The sequence below is a fragment of the Lutjanus erythropterus genome, chromosome 9, assembly GCF_056507025.1.
Source record: "Lutjanus erythropterus isolate fLutEry1 chromosome 9, fLutEry1.hap2, whole genome shotgun sequence".
NCBI classification, from domain to species: Eukaryota; Metazoa; Chordata; class Actinopteri; order Lutjaniformes; family Lutjanidae; genus Lutjanus; species Lutjanus erythropterus.
The window spans coordinates 842,891-861,869 of NC_139325.1; the positions used below are offsets into that span (position 1 = coordinate 842,891).

General features: G+C 39.4%; 1 protein-coding gene across 1 annotated transcript in view; it reads left to right on the forward strand.

Moving 5' to 3' along the window:
• Positions 1-913: 913 nt before the first annotated feature.
• The window catches only part of ano10a (anoctamin 10a), a 48,076-nt gene continuing 30,010 nt past the window's right edge, over positions 914-18,979 (forward strand). The window contains exons 1-11 of the mRNA XM_084725818.1: positions 914-1,048; positions 1,112-1,337; positions 3,083-3,217; positions 5,789-5,908; positions 6,210-6,394; positions 7,814-8,198; positions 8,660-8,715; positions 8,839-8,913; positions 9,420-9,608; positions 9,835-10,026; positions 10,475-10,603. Coding sequence (XP_084581944.1) covers positions 914-1,048; positions 1,112-1,337; positions 3,083-3,217; positions 5,789-5,908; positions 6,210-6,394; positions 7,814-8,198; positions 8,660-8,715; positions 8,839-8,913; positions 9,420-9,608; positions 9,835-10,026; positions 10,475-10,603 — 1,827 coding nt within the window. The remainder of the gene's footprint in view (positions 1,049-1,111; positions 1,338-3,082; positions 3,218-5,788; positions 5,909-6,209; positions 6,395-7,813; positions 8,199-8,659; positions 8,716-8,838; positions 8,914-9,419; positions 9,609-9,834; positions 10,027-10,474; positions 10,604-18,979) is intronic.

Consider the following 18,979-nt stretch of genomic DNA (forward strand, 5'->3'; position numbering starts at 1 on the left):
CAGCTAATATATTAGTATTGGATCTTTTTTACTCCATAATATCAGTATCATCATCAGCCCCAAAAATCCAGTATCGGTTGGGCTGTAGATAAAGTAGTACAGTACTGTAACATATCATGAAAGCATATCATATTTGTAATGTAAAACGTAACTAGCAACTATACCTGTCAAATAAATGTAGTAGAGTAAAAATACTGTATTTGCCTCTGAAATGTACTGTAAAGTAACAGAAAAACTCAAGTAAGTATAAGAGTGTCTTGAGTATGTCTGGAGTAAATGTTATCGTCTTCCACTATCTTGATGATCTAACAGCAAACTTACTTCTCAAAACACAGGCTATACTGAACTATAAAAGTGAACTGGCTTTTTGATCCTGTAGAGTCACTCAACCAATGTTCTCTGTAGTTTACTCTTTTATAGCTCAGGAGATATTTTTCAAAACGTGTTGGATAGTGGTACCTCTGATAACACTTACAAAGCCTCTCCTCAGGCATACTGGATGGTGTTGGAATATTAGCTTGAAGAGAGATTCAAGACCTGACTTCAGATATTCTGTGGATTCAGTGTCTGTCCTCTGTCTCAAATGCAAAAAAAGTCCACCTCAGGGTCTCCTCTGGTGACAGGTGCAGACAGCTCTAGTTTTTGCAATGGTGGAAATGTGGTAAAATTGTAACAGTTATGGACTACATATTTGAAAATGTAACTAAATAAGTGCATATTGGAATTTCAAAACTAACGTGTTACATTACTCATTACAACAAAAAATAATCAAATTATACTACAGAGATACTTTGTAGCATATTGCACAAAATACGTGTTTTCAAATCCTCTCTTTCTCCCTGAGGAGCACCACAGAACATTTATTGGCATTTTTCTCTCATTTCTGGTGCAGGTTGCTGTGGGAGAGGGGAAGATGTCACAGGACTCAGTAGACAGCAGTGGCACCAGGTTCACTCCTCTGGTGGTGTTGGAGCTGGCCTCAGACACAAAGGAGGAAGCTATTGCATGGCTACTGAGCAGGATAAGAGACAAGCAACAGAATGGAGGTGTGAAGTTAGAGATGATCTTCTCTACTCTGATATTTGTTTCCACTGTGTGCCATTACAACTAGTTGTTATTAATCCAGTCATTTCTCACAGGTGCCGAGCTACTGGTGGAGCAGCTGGGCCCTGGAGTCGTGGCTGAGGAGAAGGAAAACCCCAACATGTTCCTGGTGGGGGCCACACGACAGAGGCTGCTCTCTGGTGCTGAGGAGGTGGGGCTCTTCAAGGAGTTCAATGATGGATCCATGAGGGGCTTTACTTGTGCCAACAAACACAACTTCACAGATTTTAAAGGTAAAGACCAGGAGGAGGCTGCATGAGGGCTGTTTGTCTTGTGAGTATTTCTGCTGCAGAGTTAAGTTTTACTCAAAGCAGTTGTAATCAATATTTTTATAATAACAATGCATCAAATGAAACTGAAAAATGTAACCATGTGAAAAGGATCACTCATGGTGGTGAACACAGAATTATGACCTGAATCTGCAGCTCCCTTTGATTCTGCAGAGCTTTATAGTGATTTTCAGCTCTTTGTTTTGCAGTCTGGCCGCCACATTATGGGTTCGGTTCAAATCTACTTACTTTTATAGTGTTGTTGTTGTCTGCAGCAGATAGCTGTTGTCTGAGAAAATGATGTAACATCTCACTGTATATTAGGACTGAATATTTTTGAAAAAAATATCTAATTGTGATTATTTGGACTGATATTGCAATTGCGATATGATTTGTGGAATTAGAGGTAATGGTAATTTTTCCATCATTATTTGTATTTTCATTGAAAAAGGTTAAAATGATTATGGTTTGATTTTTTTTTGCAGGAATCTGTACTAAATGAAGGTGTTTTTTTGAGTCTGTAGAATTTGATTTGTAGGACAGAACTTCTCACAACGTTCATTCATTTAAAAGCTTTTTGGCACACATTTTGCCTTCAACAAATATTGCACCTACTGTGATTTGAAAATTGCAGAAAGCCATATTACAATTTTGATCAAATTTTGATTAGTTGTGTAGCCCTACTGTATACTACCTGCTCAGCACCAAACAGCAGTCAAACACAGTTTCAATATTCAAATAAGCATATGCTTGCTAATAACTTCACCATATCAACATGAAAGGTGATGATATGTCAATGTTGTGTTCTTAACTTGTTCCTACTGACCCCAAGTTGCTGAATAATATCGGTCATTGCAGGTTTAATTGTGGCTGATGTTGCACCATGATGAGACAATAGCCTAGATGCAACCAAATAACAGAGTATAGTGCACAGTGCAACACAAATCAACATGCAAAGTCAATCATGATCATTCATTTATTATATTCAGGGAGCCTGAGGTATGATTCTGTAAAATACTATATACTGTCATAGCTTTATATGTGCATTATTCATTAGAAATTATAAAAGCGTCTGACATAAGTTCCTCTGGTAGGATATAGGAAAAGGTTCTGATAGTCAGGTATATTTTAAATCTGGTCCTAAGATGTAAAATATACAGATTTGTGATCTTAATTTAGTCAGATATGACATGTACTGTATAATATATCTGACTGAACAGATTTTCTTGATTAGTTGGTCAACAAAAATTTAACTAGCAACTATTTTGATAATCGATTAGTGGTATAATAGATAACTTGCTAATGAGAATAATTTCAGCCCTATAGTAATATACTTTAGTGCTGAGACAAACAGCGGTATGACTGAATCACAGTTGTTGCCTAGTTGGATCATAGCTGCATTATAACCACTGTTCCAGCATGATGATTTCTAATCATTACAACTCCCAAGTCTGACATGGTGCTCAAATCAAAAGAGCTGGAGGAAAATGAATTGTAGTGTCAGAACAAACAGTTGTTGTTGTTGTTGTTGTTGTTGTTGTTGTTGTTGTTGTTGTTGTTGTAATTGATGCACTCTGACTGCAGCATTGGTTGCAGTTTGAAATCACTGGCCTTACTATCACAGCCTCTGAGCTGTTTAACATGCCTTTATTGTGAATGTCACAGTGGCTGTGTGTTTGCTTTGTGTCTGATCCGCTCTGTGTCTCCAGGGGACGGGGACGGCTTCCTCAGTATGGCTGAGTGTCAGTACATCATTAAACATGAGCTGGACACATTAAGAGCCAAAGATGAGACTCATGTACCAGGACACAGCCAGGCCAAGCTCTACCCTGGGAAATCTATCAGTAAGTGTCTATCTATCCACCTCTTTATCTGTCAGTCTAACATTCAAATAGGCCGATCAGTTTAGGTATGTAACTCATTTAATTAGACAAAATCAGACATTTCCGTCTGTTTTTTAATCCAGAAGTAATTTCTTAATTCAGGATTTGTTTATCATATTATCTTATCTCATTTTGTGATCTTTTCAATGCCAATGATATGATGGAATTCGAATATACTCCTTAAAAATGGTGGAATTACAACTTAAACTGGTGTTTGATCTACACAATCACACATGTAAACCAAAAACCTTTAAATATTTCAAATGGAACAGTCCAGAGCTAGATTGAGTGACATGGGCTCTGAAATGAAAAGTGAGCGTTTTTTTTTTTAACATCCCACCTGTTGTCATGGGGGCAACCATCTGCTTTCGCTATTGCATTGTAGTAACAATTCAGATGTGAAGATAAAGGCTTTGAGAATCTGGAAACTTTTGGTTTAGATACCTTTAAAGTGCTTGAAAGGTGTTTGAATTTTACTCATGAAGATCCAGTGTGTGTAAGATTTACAGGCATTTATGAGCAGAATATGGCAGAAATGAAATATAATATTGATTAGTATGTTTTCATTAGTGTATAATCATCTAAGAATAAGATTTGTGTTTTCATTATCTTAGAATGAGTCCTTAATATCTACAGAGGTCCTCTTCCACTGAGGCCGCCATGTTGAACTGGCATGTTTGTACTGTAGCCCAGAATGGACAAACCAACACTGACTCTACATACAGCCTTTAGCATTTTATATGAGTTCCACGGCCATCATAGATTTGGAGAGTAACAACCACAAAAACAATAATTTTATACCATAAACACCATTTAAACCTTGGTAGCAGCCCAGAATTTCATAATGTGTATGTCCCCACACTGAGTACTGAATTTTACTTGACATAATCAACAGCAGTGTCTCAATATTCCAAATTCACGTTTTAAATTGACTTTCAATTTTAAGGTGACAATTCAATTTGACTTTTAAATTAATTTTCAAAGTTTTTTTTTTCAATTTTAATTTTGTCATGACTGTCATGTCTTGAGTTTTGATTTGAAAAGATTAACAAACCATTGGTTTTATTCCCTGACAGCTGTCATTTGCATTTTCAAATTCTTATTTTAAAATAATAGTCTATATCAGGGGTCAGCAACATTTACTTTCAAACAAGCCATTTTTGCCCCCCAAAAATGTAGCCAGAACTTAATTTCTCTCATTTTCATTTAGACTTTTATAGCTATTCAAGGGAAACTCAAAACTAGCCACTGGTGAAATTTAGAGGAAATATTCCTTAGCCATTGTACAGATTTTAGTCAATGAAAAATTAAAAGGCTGCACATTTTTACAGTTGGAGAATGTAAGAATCTCTTCAGGCTTACAAAAATGAAAATATTAAAAAATAACTGTTAGCCATTTCCATATATTTTTGTCAAAGCCACAGGGAGCCATTAGAGAGGGGCAAAAGTGCCACATGTGGCTCTGGAGCTGCAGGTTGCAGACCCCTGGTTTATATGGTATTATGTGTTATATAACTGCCGGTAAGCTATGCTGTTTTGTCTTTGAGGTGTTGTTTTTTTTCTTCAGCGTGGGTGGAGAGAAAAACAAAGACTGCCAGAATAACAGATTCTGCCTTTCAGTTCGATTCTTCAAACTGAAAGCTCATTTCGATCAATTTTCAATTTAATATTGAAATTGTGACACCCTCCAATAACCAATGCATTTTTCCCTCTCTCTGGAGCAGATATATTATTTGCTTCAGTTAAAGCTTGTGACAGATTTTAACTATTTCAGCAGCTGTGGCACATTTTCATTTTTCCTCCTGCACATTGTTGAGTTTCTTAGTAGTAGTGAAATGTTGAAAGCAGCGCAACTGTGCCTCCATCTCTCCTTGGGAGCAGACTGAACACACACATCATGTCTCCCCCTCTACTGCCTCTGTACCTCCCTCTCTGTGTGTCTCCCTCACTCCCTTTGGCTGCAGTATGGAAACAATAAATATGCAAATGCAGTGAAATATTCCCAAAGCGAGATAAGGAAGCAATGAACTCGCAGTGGAGATAGGGCGCCTCTATTCAGCGCCCATGTTTGACAAATCATGTTAAAGCAGAATGTAATCATTCTCGACAAATGATGCACTCAAGAAATGGCAGATGAAACGATAGAGCTTTCATGTGCTTGTATTTAGTCACTCTGTATTAGACAATAGGAATTAGTGCTATAGACAGGGCTCTGTGTACAATGGGCTGCCTCCCAGCTATTGTTTGCCTGTCCTTGTTTTAGAAAATTAAGCTGCATGTTTATTTGGTTGGGAAAGTGAGTTAAGACAAACAAAAGTGAGGGATAAAAATGTTGCGAGGCTGTTTTCATGTCACTCAAAAGTCAGTGAAACATCTTCTAAATAATTCAGACTTAGCAAATAAAGCTTCATGCAGCTACCTCCTGTGTCCACAACATTTTCATTCACCACAACACCTGACAGCACAACAGTATGGTGTGATGAAAAATGACAACCGCATAAGTAACATGCTGTTTTGTTATTTAAATCTTAGTTCGGAGACTGCAGTCCAAGGGGATCCTGATCCAAATGTTCCCTCTCCACGACAAGGAGGAGCTCAAGAGACTGTCCTTTTCTTGGTACAAAAAGGTGAAGTTGTCCCTTCAGCCTCTCGGTAAGTGGAGGAAGAGGCAGTTATCTCCCATTGTCTTTTATCCAGGATGAACAATTGTTCTGATGTACAGAAGGAGTCAATTCACAGATTTTTTCATTGTTACTCTTCCATATGCTTAAATACCTTTGTCTTCACTGTGATTGTCATGATGCTCCATTTTGCTTCCAGAGTTGTTCTAAACTTTAGATTTTTTTCCCCCCCTAAGTTTATAATACTTTAACTCTGTCAAACTTTTGACAGAATTGGAAGTGCTCATTAATGTTTCTACTCATGATTTTCTTCTCAAACTCTCTGTCCCCAGATGGCATCAGACACTACTATGGTGAGGGTCAGGCCCTCTACTTTGGCTTCCTGGAGTACTTTACCTTTGCCTTGGTGCCTATGGCTCTCATTGGAGTGCCTTACTACCTGTTTGACTGGGAAGACTATGACAAATATGTCGTCTTTGCTGCGTTCAACTTGATTTGGTGCACTGTTATCTTAGAGGTATGGACAGTAATTGTGCCTGCTTATAAACCAGAGTCAGCTAAAGTGAAATTACTCTCTAAGGGGCAGTCGAAATAGTACTGTGATATCTGCAATGTTATTTATCTATATATATTGTTGGTGTGAGTTGCAGTTTTGGATATATTGAGATATTGACTGTAGAGATGTCTGGTCTCTCTCAATTCTAAAGGAAATGGCACTCAACTTGTGATAGTCAAAGCTCAACCAGCAATGTCTCTTTCCAGAATTCATGACCCGCATACTCAAGATAATCCCAGACCTTGTTGTGAGCAGTTTCATATTTCAAACTACTTTCTTTTTTAACCAAACTACACGCACTAATCGAATTACTGTGCAGAAGGAAGTGTGCATCTAGTCATGTTCAAGAGGCTGGTGCTTGTGACAGTGTGCATTCTCTTCTTGCTTTGGATCCTGCACAGGAGCATTTCACCTTTATAATTTTTAATCACTCTAATCTGCCAGCCCATCTGAAGCAGATCTGGGGGCAGGAAATTGGTGTGTCAGTACTTGACAACTGTTGGGACAATAGCTCTGACCTGGTTCACTCTTCCTCTATGTGTGCCTGGCATGATTTATTGCAGTGTAAGGTTCTTTTCAGGGCACATTATACAGACGCCTGCTAACCATACTGACATGTTTTGGTCCTGTCCAAAATTAGTATCAGTCAATACCTGCATGCCCTTTATTGAGTGTTTTAATGAGGCTATCATCCATCTGAACTAGATGCTGTAATATTAGCAACACTAAGCTAGCTGGCACAGCAATATGATAAGTGGGTGTAGTTCAGTAGAAATAAAATAGTTCTGGGCACCCTGGTAGCGCAGTCAGTAGGCAGCCCATGTTCAGAGGCTGAGTCCTCAGTAGCAGATGTGGGTTGAATTCCAGCCTGTGGCCCTTTGATGCATTCCTTCCCCCTCTCTCTTCCCTATTTCCTGTTTGTCTACAATCTGTCCTATCAAATAAAGGCTAGAAGCCCAGAAAATGATAAAAAAAAGAAAAAAGAAAATAGTTCCTACATGAGACTTCTCACAACAAGGTCTGTGGATTATCTTGAGTAACCGGGTCACAATCTCTTGAAAGAGACACCGGTGTTGAGTTTTTTAGATGTATTTTTTGGCACTTTGAGCACCACAAGCTGTGTGCCATTTAGTCCTATTATATTTGGGAAAAGGCAGACATCCACAGCTGATATCTCCAAAACTCTGCAACTCACACCAAAACTATCAAGACAGATAAATAGCAGTACATGTAAGAAGACAACTTTGATTTGGGGATAACTCAAATTTCTAACATGAATGAGGGAATAGTGAAGCCAGATGAATTACATGAACATAATACATACTAGATTGAATGCAGTGAGAACTGAGTAACCAATTAGCTGAACCTTTCCTCCACCAGTTATGGAAGCGCTGCAGCTCGTCACTATCTTACCGCTGGGGCACGCTGAGCAGGAAGAAGGCCTTTGAAGAACCCCGTCCTGGTTTCCATGGCGTCCTCGGTTTCAACCCGGTGACGGGCCGTGAGGAGCCTACCTACCCCAACGCCAAGAGGCAGCTGCGTGTCTACTTTGTTTCCCTGCCCTTTGTCCTGCTCTGCCTCTACCTGTCCCTCTACGTCATGATGATCTACTTTCAGATGGAGGGATGGGCTCTGTCAGTCCATGACGAGGACCCCACATTCTGGACAGGAATACTGTTGTTCATCCCCAGTATTATCTACGCTGTGGTCATAGAGATCATGAACCTCATCTACAGATACGCTGCAGAGTTCCTCACTGAGTGGGGTGAGTAGAAGTGATTTTTTTTTTTTTTATATAGAGAGAGTACTTCATTATAGCGCTGTTTTGTGATTTCTGTTAAATTACAATTGATTCTACAGCTCTGTTCATGCTTCAAGGATTTTGCTCTGTCCTCAGTCTTGGCTGAAATTATTTCTCTATTAAGATACCAGATTTGAAAGACATCTGCTCTCATCTATGACACTAAAGGACAGTTCAAATTTTTAGAAAATCATTATAGATGCACCCCATGGTAAAACTCAGGTAGTTTCTTTTTTTGCTGACTAAACTTCTGTGTGAGGATGTATACGCTGTATTTGACTGACATATCTTGACTCTCCTGTTAGTTTTAGTTTTAGTTAGTCTGGTTGTACATGCATAAATGGCTGAAATAGACAGAGCTGATGATCTCTGCACTTCATTTGTGTTACTGACATGCTGTGAATGTGTTTCCTCTGTGCATTTAGAAAATCACAGGCTCGAGTCTTCATATCAGAATCACTTGGTCCTCAAAGTATTAGTAGTGAGTATGAATCACTTATTTATGTTCTTCAACACAGCCAATTTCATCCCTCAGTGATCACAGTGCAGCTTTTCTTGTCAACACTCCACTCATCATCCCTGTTTTGACTTTTTTCCCCTACAGTTCAACTTCTTCAACTGTTTTGCCTCGCTATTTTACATCGCATTTGTCATGCAGGACATGGTGCTGCTGCGACAGGTAGGCTTACCATCCCTCCATCCTTCCTTTACACTTTTTAGGTTTCTTTTCTTCCTCCTCTCCTTCCCTTCATCCCGATATTTTGCTTCTTTTATTTTATTTCCTTGTTCTCTTGTTTTTTTATGTCTTGGTTTAGTCTGTTTCTTTCTTCTAATCTTATTCTTTTGTTCCATTCTCACTTCCATGTCGTCTTTACTAGTTCCCTCTTTAGGCCTTTTCCTCCTTGGAGTTCTTTCTTCTTTCCTTCCCTTCGCCTTTCTTTTTGTTTCTTTCTTTACTGTACCATTCTGCCTTCTCACGTTCCATTTATCCTTCCTTCCTCTGTGCTTTCCCTCTTCAGGTCCTACCTTAACTTTCTTTTTTGCTTTATTTGTTCCTTTTCTCATCATCCTGCTCCCTCCTTTACATCATCTTTTTTCATCTTCTTTTTTCCCTCTTTCCATCCTTCATCCTTTGTTTCTCCTGTTTTCTGTGGTCATCTTCTCTCTGTTCTCGTCTGTATCCAGAGTCTGGCCACCTTGTTGATCACCAGTCAGATCTTAAACCAGTTCATGGAGGCCTTCCTGCCTTACTGGCTCCAGAGGAGACGCAACAAGAAGATGATCCGCAAAGTCCAGAAGAGAAGAACTCTGGAGGACAAAGAGCTTCCCCTGGAGGAGCAGGTCTGGCTGGAAGCCAACATGAGCACGTACCTGGTTGGTGAACAAGGTCTTTTCACTCTGTTTTGGATAGATACCTTGATGTCATGACTTCTCTGTTCAAGAATTTCTTCAGTTCACAAGACAAATGAGTATTATGTCTCCATTTGTGTGTGTGTCAAGTCAAGTCAGATTATCTTTATAGAGCCCATTATCACAAATCACAATTTGCCTCAAGGGCTGTGTAGATCCATATATCTGTGTGTGCTTCTCGCTCTCTCAGGGTACATTTGATGACTACCTGGAGCTGTTCCTGCTGTTTGGTTACGTCAGTCTGTTCTCCTGCGTCTACCCTCTGGCTGCTGTCCTGGTGGTGCTGAACAACATCACAGAGGTTTACTCCGACGCCTTCAAGATGTGTCGCGTGTTTAAACGACCCTTCTCTGACCCCGCAGCAAACATAGGCGTCTGGCAGGTGAGACACACAAAGACTTTGAGCCTGTTTGTGAAATGATACATCACTTTGCTTCAGCGTCAGGATTTGTCTTATTTTTCAGACAGTTGTTATTTCAGGAAATAAAAAGGTAAAAACATGACCTGATGTTGTTTTGTTTTCAAAGTGCAGACCAGTACAAAGGCTCAAGTATTATTGATTAACTTAAGACCATTAACTCACACACGTCCCTTCATGCTGACATAGTTCACTTCCGTCTGAAATTTTATGAGAACCCTGTCCATAAGAAGATTGTATTCCACCAGAGACTAAATATTTATATTATTTTTAATATGCTTTCCTAATTTGAACAGTGCTAGTTGATTAATAACAAGGTGCCACTTACTCTACACTGTGCACAGCTGGCAAAAGGTTTCCATCTTTGAAAACACATCACTGACTGTTGCCATTTCTCCATCTCTCTGTCCAGCTCGCCTTTGAGGCCATGAGTGTGATTGCTGTTGTGACCAACTGTGCGCTGATCGGCATGTCCCCACAAGTCAAGGCTTACTTTCCTGAATCAGAGACACAGCTCATACTGTGGACAGTAGCTATTGAGGTAATTTATATGTACAAAGAAACTCCTATCTGTCTGCATAGTAACAGTAGTTGTGTCATGGTTACACAGTGTCTGTGCTGTATTTTGGAGTACATCACTGGTATCCTGCTGTAATTACTTTGGTGTGACCCATAATAAAACAAGACTTGGCTGTCCAGAGCCAATTCACAGGATTGTTATAGAAGCCAGTCAATGATTTTTTTTACATTTTTTTCAAATCTGAGCAGTGTTGCTATATAAGTAATAGTCTACCATTCATTTTTTCATCATCACCCTCATGCCGATTGAGGGTGGGATTTAGTTTTTTAGTCCACAAAACACTGCTGGAGTTTCACAGGAAAACAGCATTACAGAATCTTCCAAACAATTATAAATGGTGACCAGTTTTAAAATGGAAAAAACAACAGAGAAAAAAAACTGCTCTGCTCGTCTTGTGTAATCCAAGCCTCCTAAAGCCTCAACATGCTGTTTCCTTGCACATGTACACTGCCACACCACACCCACCCAGCACATGAATGTGGCTCCATGCGAAGGATCTACAGTGAAGATTGAGGCTAAAATGGTGTAAATGGCATCTTTAAGTAGACTTGGCATGGTGGGGCTTTAGGAGACCACCATTCACTTGAGTTGTTTGGGAGATTCTACAATGCCGTTTTCCTATGAAACTCCAGCAGTATTTTGTGGACTAAAAAATTAAACCTGACTTTCAGCCAGCATGAGGACAAGTAGATAATGATTTAATTTTCAATTCTATCCTCTTAATTGTTATCCACTGTGCTCTGGATGCACTACACACCAAACCCTGCAGTGTGTTGCATTACAACCACTGGAACCCACAGGGGTACAATGGTATAACAACAAGAATTTGGTACAGTACCTCTAAGGGTAATGACCTAATTACGATGGTTCCACAGAGTACCGATTCTCATTAAATCAGGTGGTACCAAATTTACCAAATCTGAGAATTCATCTGGGTGAGGGAGGGACTTTGAGTAACTTAGAGTATAGACACAAAGAGAAAAATGAGACCACATCACCCCTGCAGCTTGTTCGAGTCAGTGAGTCAGAGCCAGACATAGTTTTCATGCAGAATGGCTGTAGAAAGTCAGGCAATAATAAAGAGCAACAAAGTCCCCATGAGGAGCAGGCTCTGCTGGATGAATGGGTTAATCATAGCACTTCCACACAGGAGACTGAAGTTTGACTCCCATCTTATTGTTCAATCTTATTTTTTTTACTTAACTGGCTGATTATCTTCTTTTATATGTATATATATATATATATATATATATATATATATACATATATATATATATATATGTATATGTATATGTATATATATATATATATATATATATATATGTATATATGTATAAAACCAAAACTGATGACAAAGTTTTAGTTTAGAAAGGTTTGTAAATATGACAAAATTGAGTAATTGGAGAAAGTGAGTGTATCCTCAACTGCACTACATAACTTCAAGCGCAGATGAAGATTTTTGCTCACTAGATGGAGCCAGAGTCCAAACTAGATCTACGTGGGCAAGAGACGGAGGGAGGGGAAGAGAGAATTTGTGTGTATAAGTGTGTGTGCATAAATGCTTTTTGCACTGTGTATATTCCTGTCACCCTGTCATTGTTTGAGCTTTTGTGTGTGTGTGTGTGTGTGTGTGTGTGTGTGTGTGTGTGTGTGTGTGTTCCAGCATTACCACTCCAGATTCTTTCTCTTCTGAGTCTACCTCTATTAACGTTTGCATCAGCCCGCTCCTCTTTTCTCTGCGTTCTATTCAGACAGCACAAACACTGACAAACACACCACCTAACACACACATGCACACGCAAAACACAAATATACACATACACATACTCCTCATGCCTCCAGAGAAAAAGCTGAAAATAACAGCACAAACAGTGAAATAGCAAGGCTGTAGTGAATTGGGGGGGGGAGGGTGGCTGCAGTGTAGAGAGGTTTCTTTAGGACATTCATAGAGAAAACATTTGTATGTTTGTGCTGCTTTAACAAGCTCAAGAGAGATGATTGTTCTAACCATCTAGTTATGTCTCAGACTGTTAAAAGCTCGAAAAAATCCTACTGTACTTCACTGTACAGTCAGTCTCTGCTGAGGCAGAAACTGGGTCATATTGATCTTCTGCATGTTTGATTGAATGTGTGGTCTGCACACACACACACACACACACAGCTGAACGATAAACTCCACTCTTTATAGAAAAGTTGTTCACTGTGTGCGTTTCATCTTCTTCAGCAGCTGTCAGGATAACCCAGTGTTTGATGAAACCTTCCTTTGGGGAGAGTTCTCTTTGGTGAGAGATGGATTGAGTTGTTTTAGCTTCACTCTGCCGCACAGGCTACTGCAGGTTCGAAGTGCTGACTACCAGGTGTGTATTTTGTTTCGGAAAATACAGACTTTCTGTTCAGATGGGCGTTTCACTGTTATTGTTTTAGTATTGAGTGTTTGCACTGAAAGAGAGATGAATGGTTAGAGTGAAACCTGTTTCTTATATATCAATACGTTATTTTAAGTGAATCTAAGTGATAGTTTGGATTTTTTGAAGTGTGGTTGTGTAAGGTACTTATAGTGAGTGTATTACTTATAGTAAATGGCAGTCAGCTAAAATACATTTTCATGCAGACTCTGTCTACACCAGTACATTGCTTAGCTTCCTCCACTGGTACTCCTACCAATTCTCCAAACCTGGACCATGCCGTCCTCCATCTACCGTAGATATTACATCGACTATGGATAAGTACTTCATACAACCCCACATCAAAAAACCTGAACTTTAACTTTTAGCTAGTCTTTATTTTGCTGCAGACTCCCCGGGGGCCTTTTATAAAAGAAAGTCTGCAGGCTCCACTGTGAGAGCCACAGGTCTGATGACAGTGTACTTGTGCTCTATTGACAGCAGCCCTCAGCTTTTTACTTCATGGGATAACTTTTTGCATGCTCAGATGGGCTCGCTGCACACAAGGAACCCACAGCTTGGGACAGCTGCACGTTTAAAAGGTTTATACACATGCAAAAGGTTAGTTTATACTTGTAATAGTTGAACAGTAAGACTAGGTGTCTACAGGCATGCTCGTGGTGCTGTGTTGCTGTGCTTATGTTAACTTTTGTCAGTTTTTATGTGTTTGTTCAGAACATGGTGGTTTGCTTTGGTAATTGTCGTTTTTCTGCTGCGTTATAGATTTCACCATGGGTGAGGTAGCTAGTGTATTTCTTGACTCTAGCTGTAGTTTGCAGCAGTACATTGGGGTTCATGTCCCCTGTTTTTATGACCAATTCAGAAATGACTTTAAAGCCTCTCTCTGTCCTAACTGCACGCTGCAAAGCATAATAATTATACCATTTCTGTATTGGCCTCTGATACTGATATTGGATTGGATTGGCCCTATCTTGAATATCTGCACCAAATTCAGTCCAATTCATTCAGTGGTTGCAGACACATTTCTATGGCAGCAACTAATGATTTCTTTATCCATCAGTTATTTTCTTTATCAATCAATTAGTTATATGGTCCATAAAATGTCAGAAAATGGTGAAAAATGTTGATCACAGTTTTTGCAGAAAAAACTGAAACCACAAAATCTTCACATTTGAGAAGTTAAAATTTGGACATTATTTGGACTTACTTTCAATTTAAAATAGTTGGCGATTCATTTGATAGTTGATTATTAAGCAATTCATGGATTAATTTTCGTAGCTTTACATATTTCACTCAGGACCACAAATGTGAACCTAATGGTGGTGCTAGAGGAAAAGTCAGGCGACCACCAAATTCATCAGGGTTCACAAACAGTGTGTTAACTACTGTATATTTCCACTGAATTTCATGGTGGCCCATCTGGTAGTTGTTAAGATATTTCTGTCTCAACCAAAGTCGACCAACTAACCAACTCTGCCATCCGTAGAGCCATGAGCATCCCTAGAAATAGGACTGTATTTCAGCAATGATAGATTCTCAGTGGCCTGACTCAAAAATACATTTTCAGCATTTCACAGTTGAATAAATTAGTTTGTATTTGTACAAAACACTGTTCAAACATATAGACTGAAATTCAAGTGGTAATTTTTAGGATCAGTTTGGTTTGAAGTAGTTATTTGATGCTATGAAAATGGGGTTTCATGACATGATCAGGCCAGTAGGGCCGGGTGATACGGGCAAAATCAAATATCAGAATATTTTTGCCCATATTGCTTGATATTGATATTGTGACAAAATCCTAGGGATGACTATCATTGCTTTCATAAACTATGAACAAACACATGAGATTTTTAATGACTAATCATGAGCAATGTGGATATAATGACCAAGTATGTAAAGGTAAATAGTAGAACAGCCAGAAAAAGGAGAAGGAAAAGGCAACACTTCTGCGACATGATGATATAACGATATCCAAAATCTAAGATGACATCTACTATCCATTTCGTGGTATGATAAAATATCAATATATCACCCAGGCCAACAGGCCAGTTGCCATGACATTTGCTGAGCCCTTTATGCTATATTGGGGATAACATTTTTTAGCATTTAAATGACATCATGACCTTTAGTGCTGTCCTCAGGACTAACTTTCTATTTTTAATCTCACTGCTGGTGAAGTTATAAGGATAACAGAATAATCAGTGTGTTGATTGTTCAGCATACCATCACTTGTGTGTTGTTGGATTTTAGTTTAAAATCCAGACACTAGAAGCTGGCAACAGAGCTTTAGACATTCAGTCTCGTTGATTGAAAAGAAGATGGTAGGGAAGTCATACACTCCTGCGCTAACAGGGAGCACGCCACCTCTCATCCATCCCCGCCTCCTTCAAACTGTCTCCTGGGCTGAGCAGAAGTGAACATGACTTTTTATAGCAATAGACTGCACGCTGGCCCCGGGGATGATTCTCTTTGTTTGACTTATCGCTGCCCCCTCCCCTGAATAAGGAGAGGAGGCGATGCTGCTCTGGCAAACACAGGAAAAAACACCCAAAAAACAAAACAAGGGCAGCTCACAGCATGTGTTGGGTTATTATTCTCGTTTTCTGTGTGGTCATGTGTGTCAGTGATCCATCCTGCCACGGCATCCCGCACGTGACGACGTGCTGGATCAGTTGGACCTGTCTGTGCATACGTCGGCATGTGCTGTGCTCTTCCACAGGCCTGTGATGGACGGCTCAGATCAAAGTGGAGATAGGGGGGGTGGAAAAGAACCGGCAAATTAAATGAAGGCGGAAACAGACAGGAGGGAGGAGACGGAGAAACAGTCAGAGAGGAAAGGGTTGAGAGAAGAAATATTAGGTCTGAGGAGAGAGAAGAAGTGGAAGATGGATTGAGAGAGGGAGTGAGAAGCAGTGCTTGTGTGTGTGTATGATGAACCTGAGTCACTAGCTGATTGTACATCTAAGCACGTTCCTGCCTGTTACCATCCAGCACATTTCCTAGAATAGAGCAAGCAAGCTATTAAAGAGATGGGACAGCAAGAATAATGAGAGCCAGCTTTTATAATGTTTAATGTACCAAGGGGGAGCTACACACAAACACACACAGATGTTGCTTATTGACACAACATCCAATGTGTTGCCATCGGAGAGCCACTTTTTATCTAAAGCCATTAAGAGGCCTGTGAGTGCATGCATTTTTAAGTAGGGCCACCTCCACCGGGAATAGAACCTCTAACCTTGACTCTATTAGTGCTGGGCTTCAGGCGGACAGAGGACCACAAATGTGTTTTTCATCTAACAGTTTGAAATGTCTCTTGTCAGGTCGGTCATTATCTTTGCAATTGTTTTAATCTCCATTCCTCAAAGAGAGAAAGATGATTCAAGCAGCTGAGGGTTAAAATCAAGTCACTCAGCCTGTCTTATCTTGGTTATGGGGTTGGGGTGGATGCAGGCGGTGGAAAGGAGGGAGGGTGGGAGGGCAGCACTGTGTCGCTTTCTTGCAGCGGTGCTATGATACCTGGGTAATTACTGTATAGGGCTTACACACATGGGTGAGCAGTAACCAGGCAACCGGCCAGCCTGCTACAGAAACAGACAGAGACTTTCTTTCAGAGTCACGAGTCTGTCTTTTATAATCAACTCATTTCAGTACAACAGAACAGAAACTCTGAACTGTGTCTGCTCACAGAGCCCCAAACATGAAGGCAGGCAGGATCAAGACCTAATGACAAGCACAGCACATTGAGAGATTTGTCATTTTTTGTACAATTGAAGCAGCAGGTGTTTTTTATTCGACAAACTTTTACCACACAAATCTTAAATTTATTGTGTTCTATTAGCTTGTGTGGTATAATTGCATGCTGCTGAGATAATTTGTTGACCTCCTGGACTGTGATAAACCAACAGCGAAGGGTTTCTAATCAGTGTTTGTTCATCTGTGCCAAAAAAAAAAAAGACAGAGCAACTCTGGATCTGCACACTGAACTGATCTGCACATAACACAAGTCAGGCATGTCAACTACTTTCAAAAGCTTTTTTAAACTTCTCTTTTAAAAGCACAGTATGTAAGGTCTGCTGGCGTGGGATCATGTGAGTTGTTGTCTTCGTTGTTAAACAACCACCTTTGCAAATGAGAATCAACATGACTTACCTCATGCAGAAATTATGCTCATGGACAAATTAATGTATAAAAGTTTTAGTTACTTTTGCCAACTTCCTTCCTCACTAGGAAGTAGGAAATGCATCATTACTTTAAATGTGGATAGATAAATTACAAATTATGTGCTGAAAAACTCATTAATTTATTTTTGGTCCACTTGGGGGCAGCAGAACAAGCTGTAAACACATTATCACTTGATAGACTTGTTAAAGCTAATGTGTTGATCTCACTCCAGTATTCACTCTCCTTTTAGCTTCGCTTTTGGTCTCTATCAAATCTTAAGGGAAATATCTCTCTGCAGCTGATAAATGCACGGTTTTCACCAGCTAGTCACTAACTGTGTCTGTCTATTGTTTGGTGCTGAGCAGGTAGCGCACAGTGGATTTATGTGTAGCTTTTTCACTGAAAATAGCTGCCTGCTGCTGCTATAAAGGTGGTTGATGTGAATGAACCAAGCAATCAAGTTGTGGTCTAGAAAAAAACAAACAAGTCAGTGAGCCAAAAGATGCTAAAACACTAATCCTGACCTGTAGGGCTGAGTCAGGTTATAATTCTCTGTGTATTCATCACTGTCAGTCATCAGGATTCATTGTCAATTTTAAGCTATGGTTTAGTACAGTCTAAAAGCGGTACAAAGACATACCAGTTTTAAATAAACAGTATTCTATTGCAGGGATCACTAAGTAAGGCTTTATTCATTAAAGGTTCAGCAGGCTGATTTTAATTACAGGTAGGTTTTTGTATTAGTTTTCAATCGGCTTTAGTGTCAAAGGTTAAATTGTAATTCTGTTAAATTAAGTCTAGACTAATGTCGTACAGTATAATTTCAATTAAGAGAAATAGCTTATCATGATCATAGCTGCACCTGGTAATAAAGGTGCTCATGTGTGTCACTTTGATGTGGGTTTGTCAATGTGTCTGTTTCTCCGAGGATATTTTCAGCAGCCCACTACACAGTAATCTCATTACACTGTTTTTTCTGATAACCAGATTAGCTTCTGATTCACCCACTGGCAACTGCAAAAGCATCAGACCTGGACTCACCAATTAACTAGCCCAGTCTCGGTATCCTTATGTATGCATTGGCTTTGCATTTACTGAGCAGGCTTGGAACACAGTGTACCAGGAAACTTAATCTTTTACCCTCACCTTATATAACAGGATGCCCACACTGTACAGGTATTAGTTTGTAGGGAAACCATGTCTGTGGCCATGTTTTTGTCTTTTTTAAATTTCAGCTCTAATAAAGATAGAATAATATTGGCTTTGGGTTAAAATATGCATAATTAATTTTGAGTGACATTTCCCTGTAGACTCCATTTAATCATAATAGAGGAATAGTATTTCTTTGATTAGATATGAGTGAAGGATGTCTACAGTTTATATAGAACTGTCATTAAAGCTTCACTCATCAATGTTTTTATAATTACAATGGATGAAATAGCTGTGTGATATAAAATGTGTCATTCATAATGACAGACTATTGACATACATAAAGATGTATGACATGACAGCTTCTCCAAACTGAAGCCCAGTAAATCTCCCCTTTTGGCTGGCTGTAGGATAGGCCCTAACCCCTGCCCCATCCATGTTAGCAGATGGGACATGAGCCAAAGTAAACAATCAAAGTACATGTCAGATATTTTTTTCCAAAGATCAGTTTTGTCATTTTAACTAGTTTTTATCACATTGACATATGTTCAAGTGCTCATTGTTCTCATCAGATTGGTTTTCATTTTGTTATTTGATGCTGTAAAAATGGAACTTCACG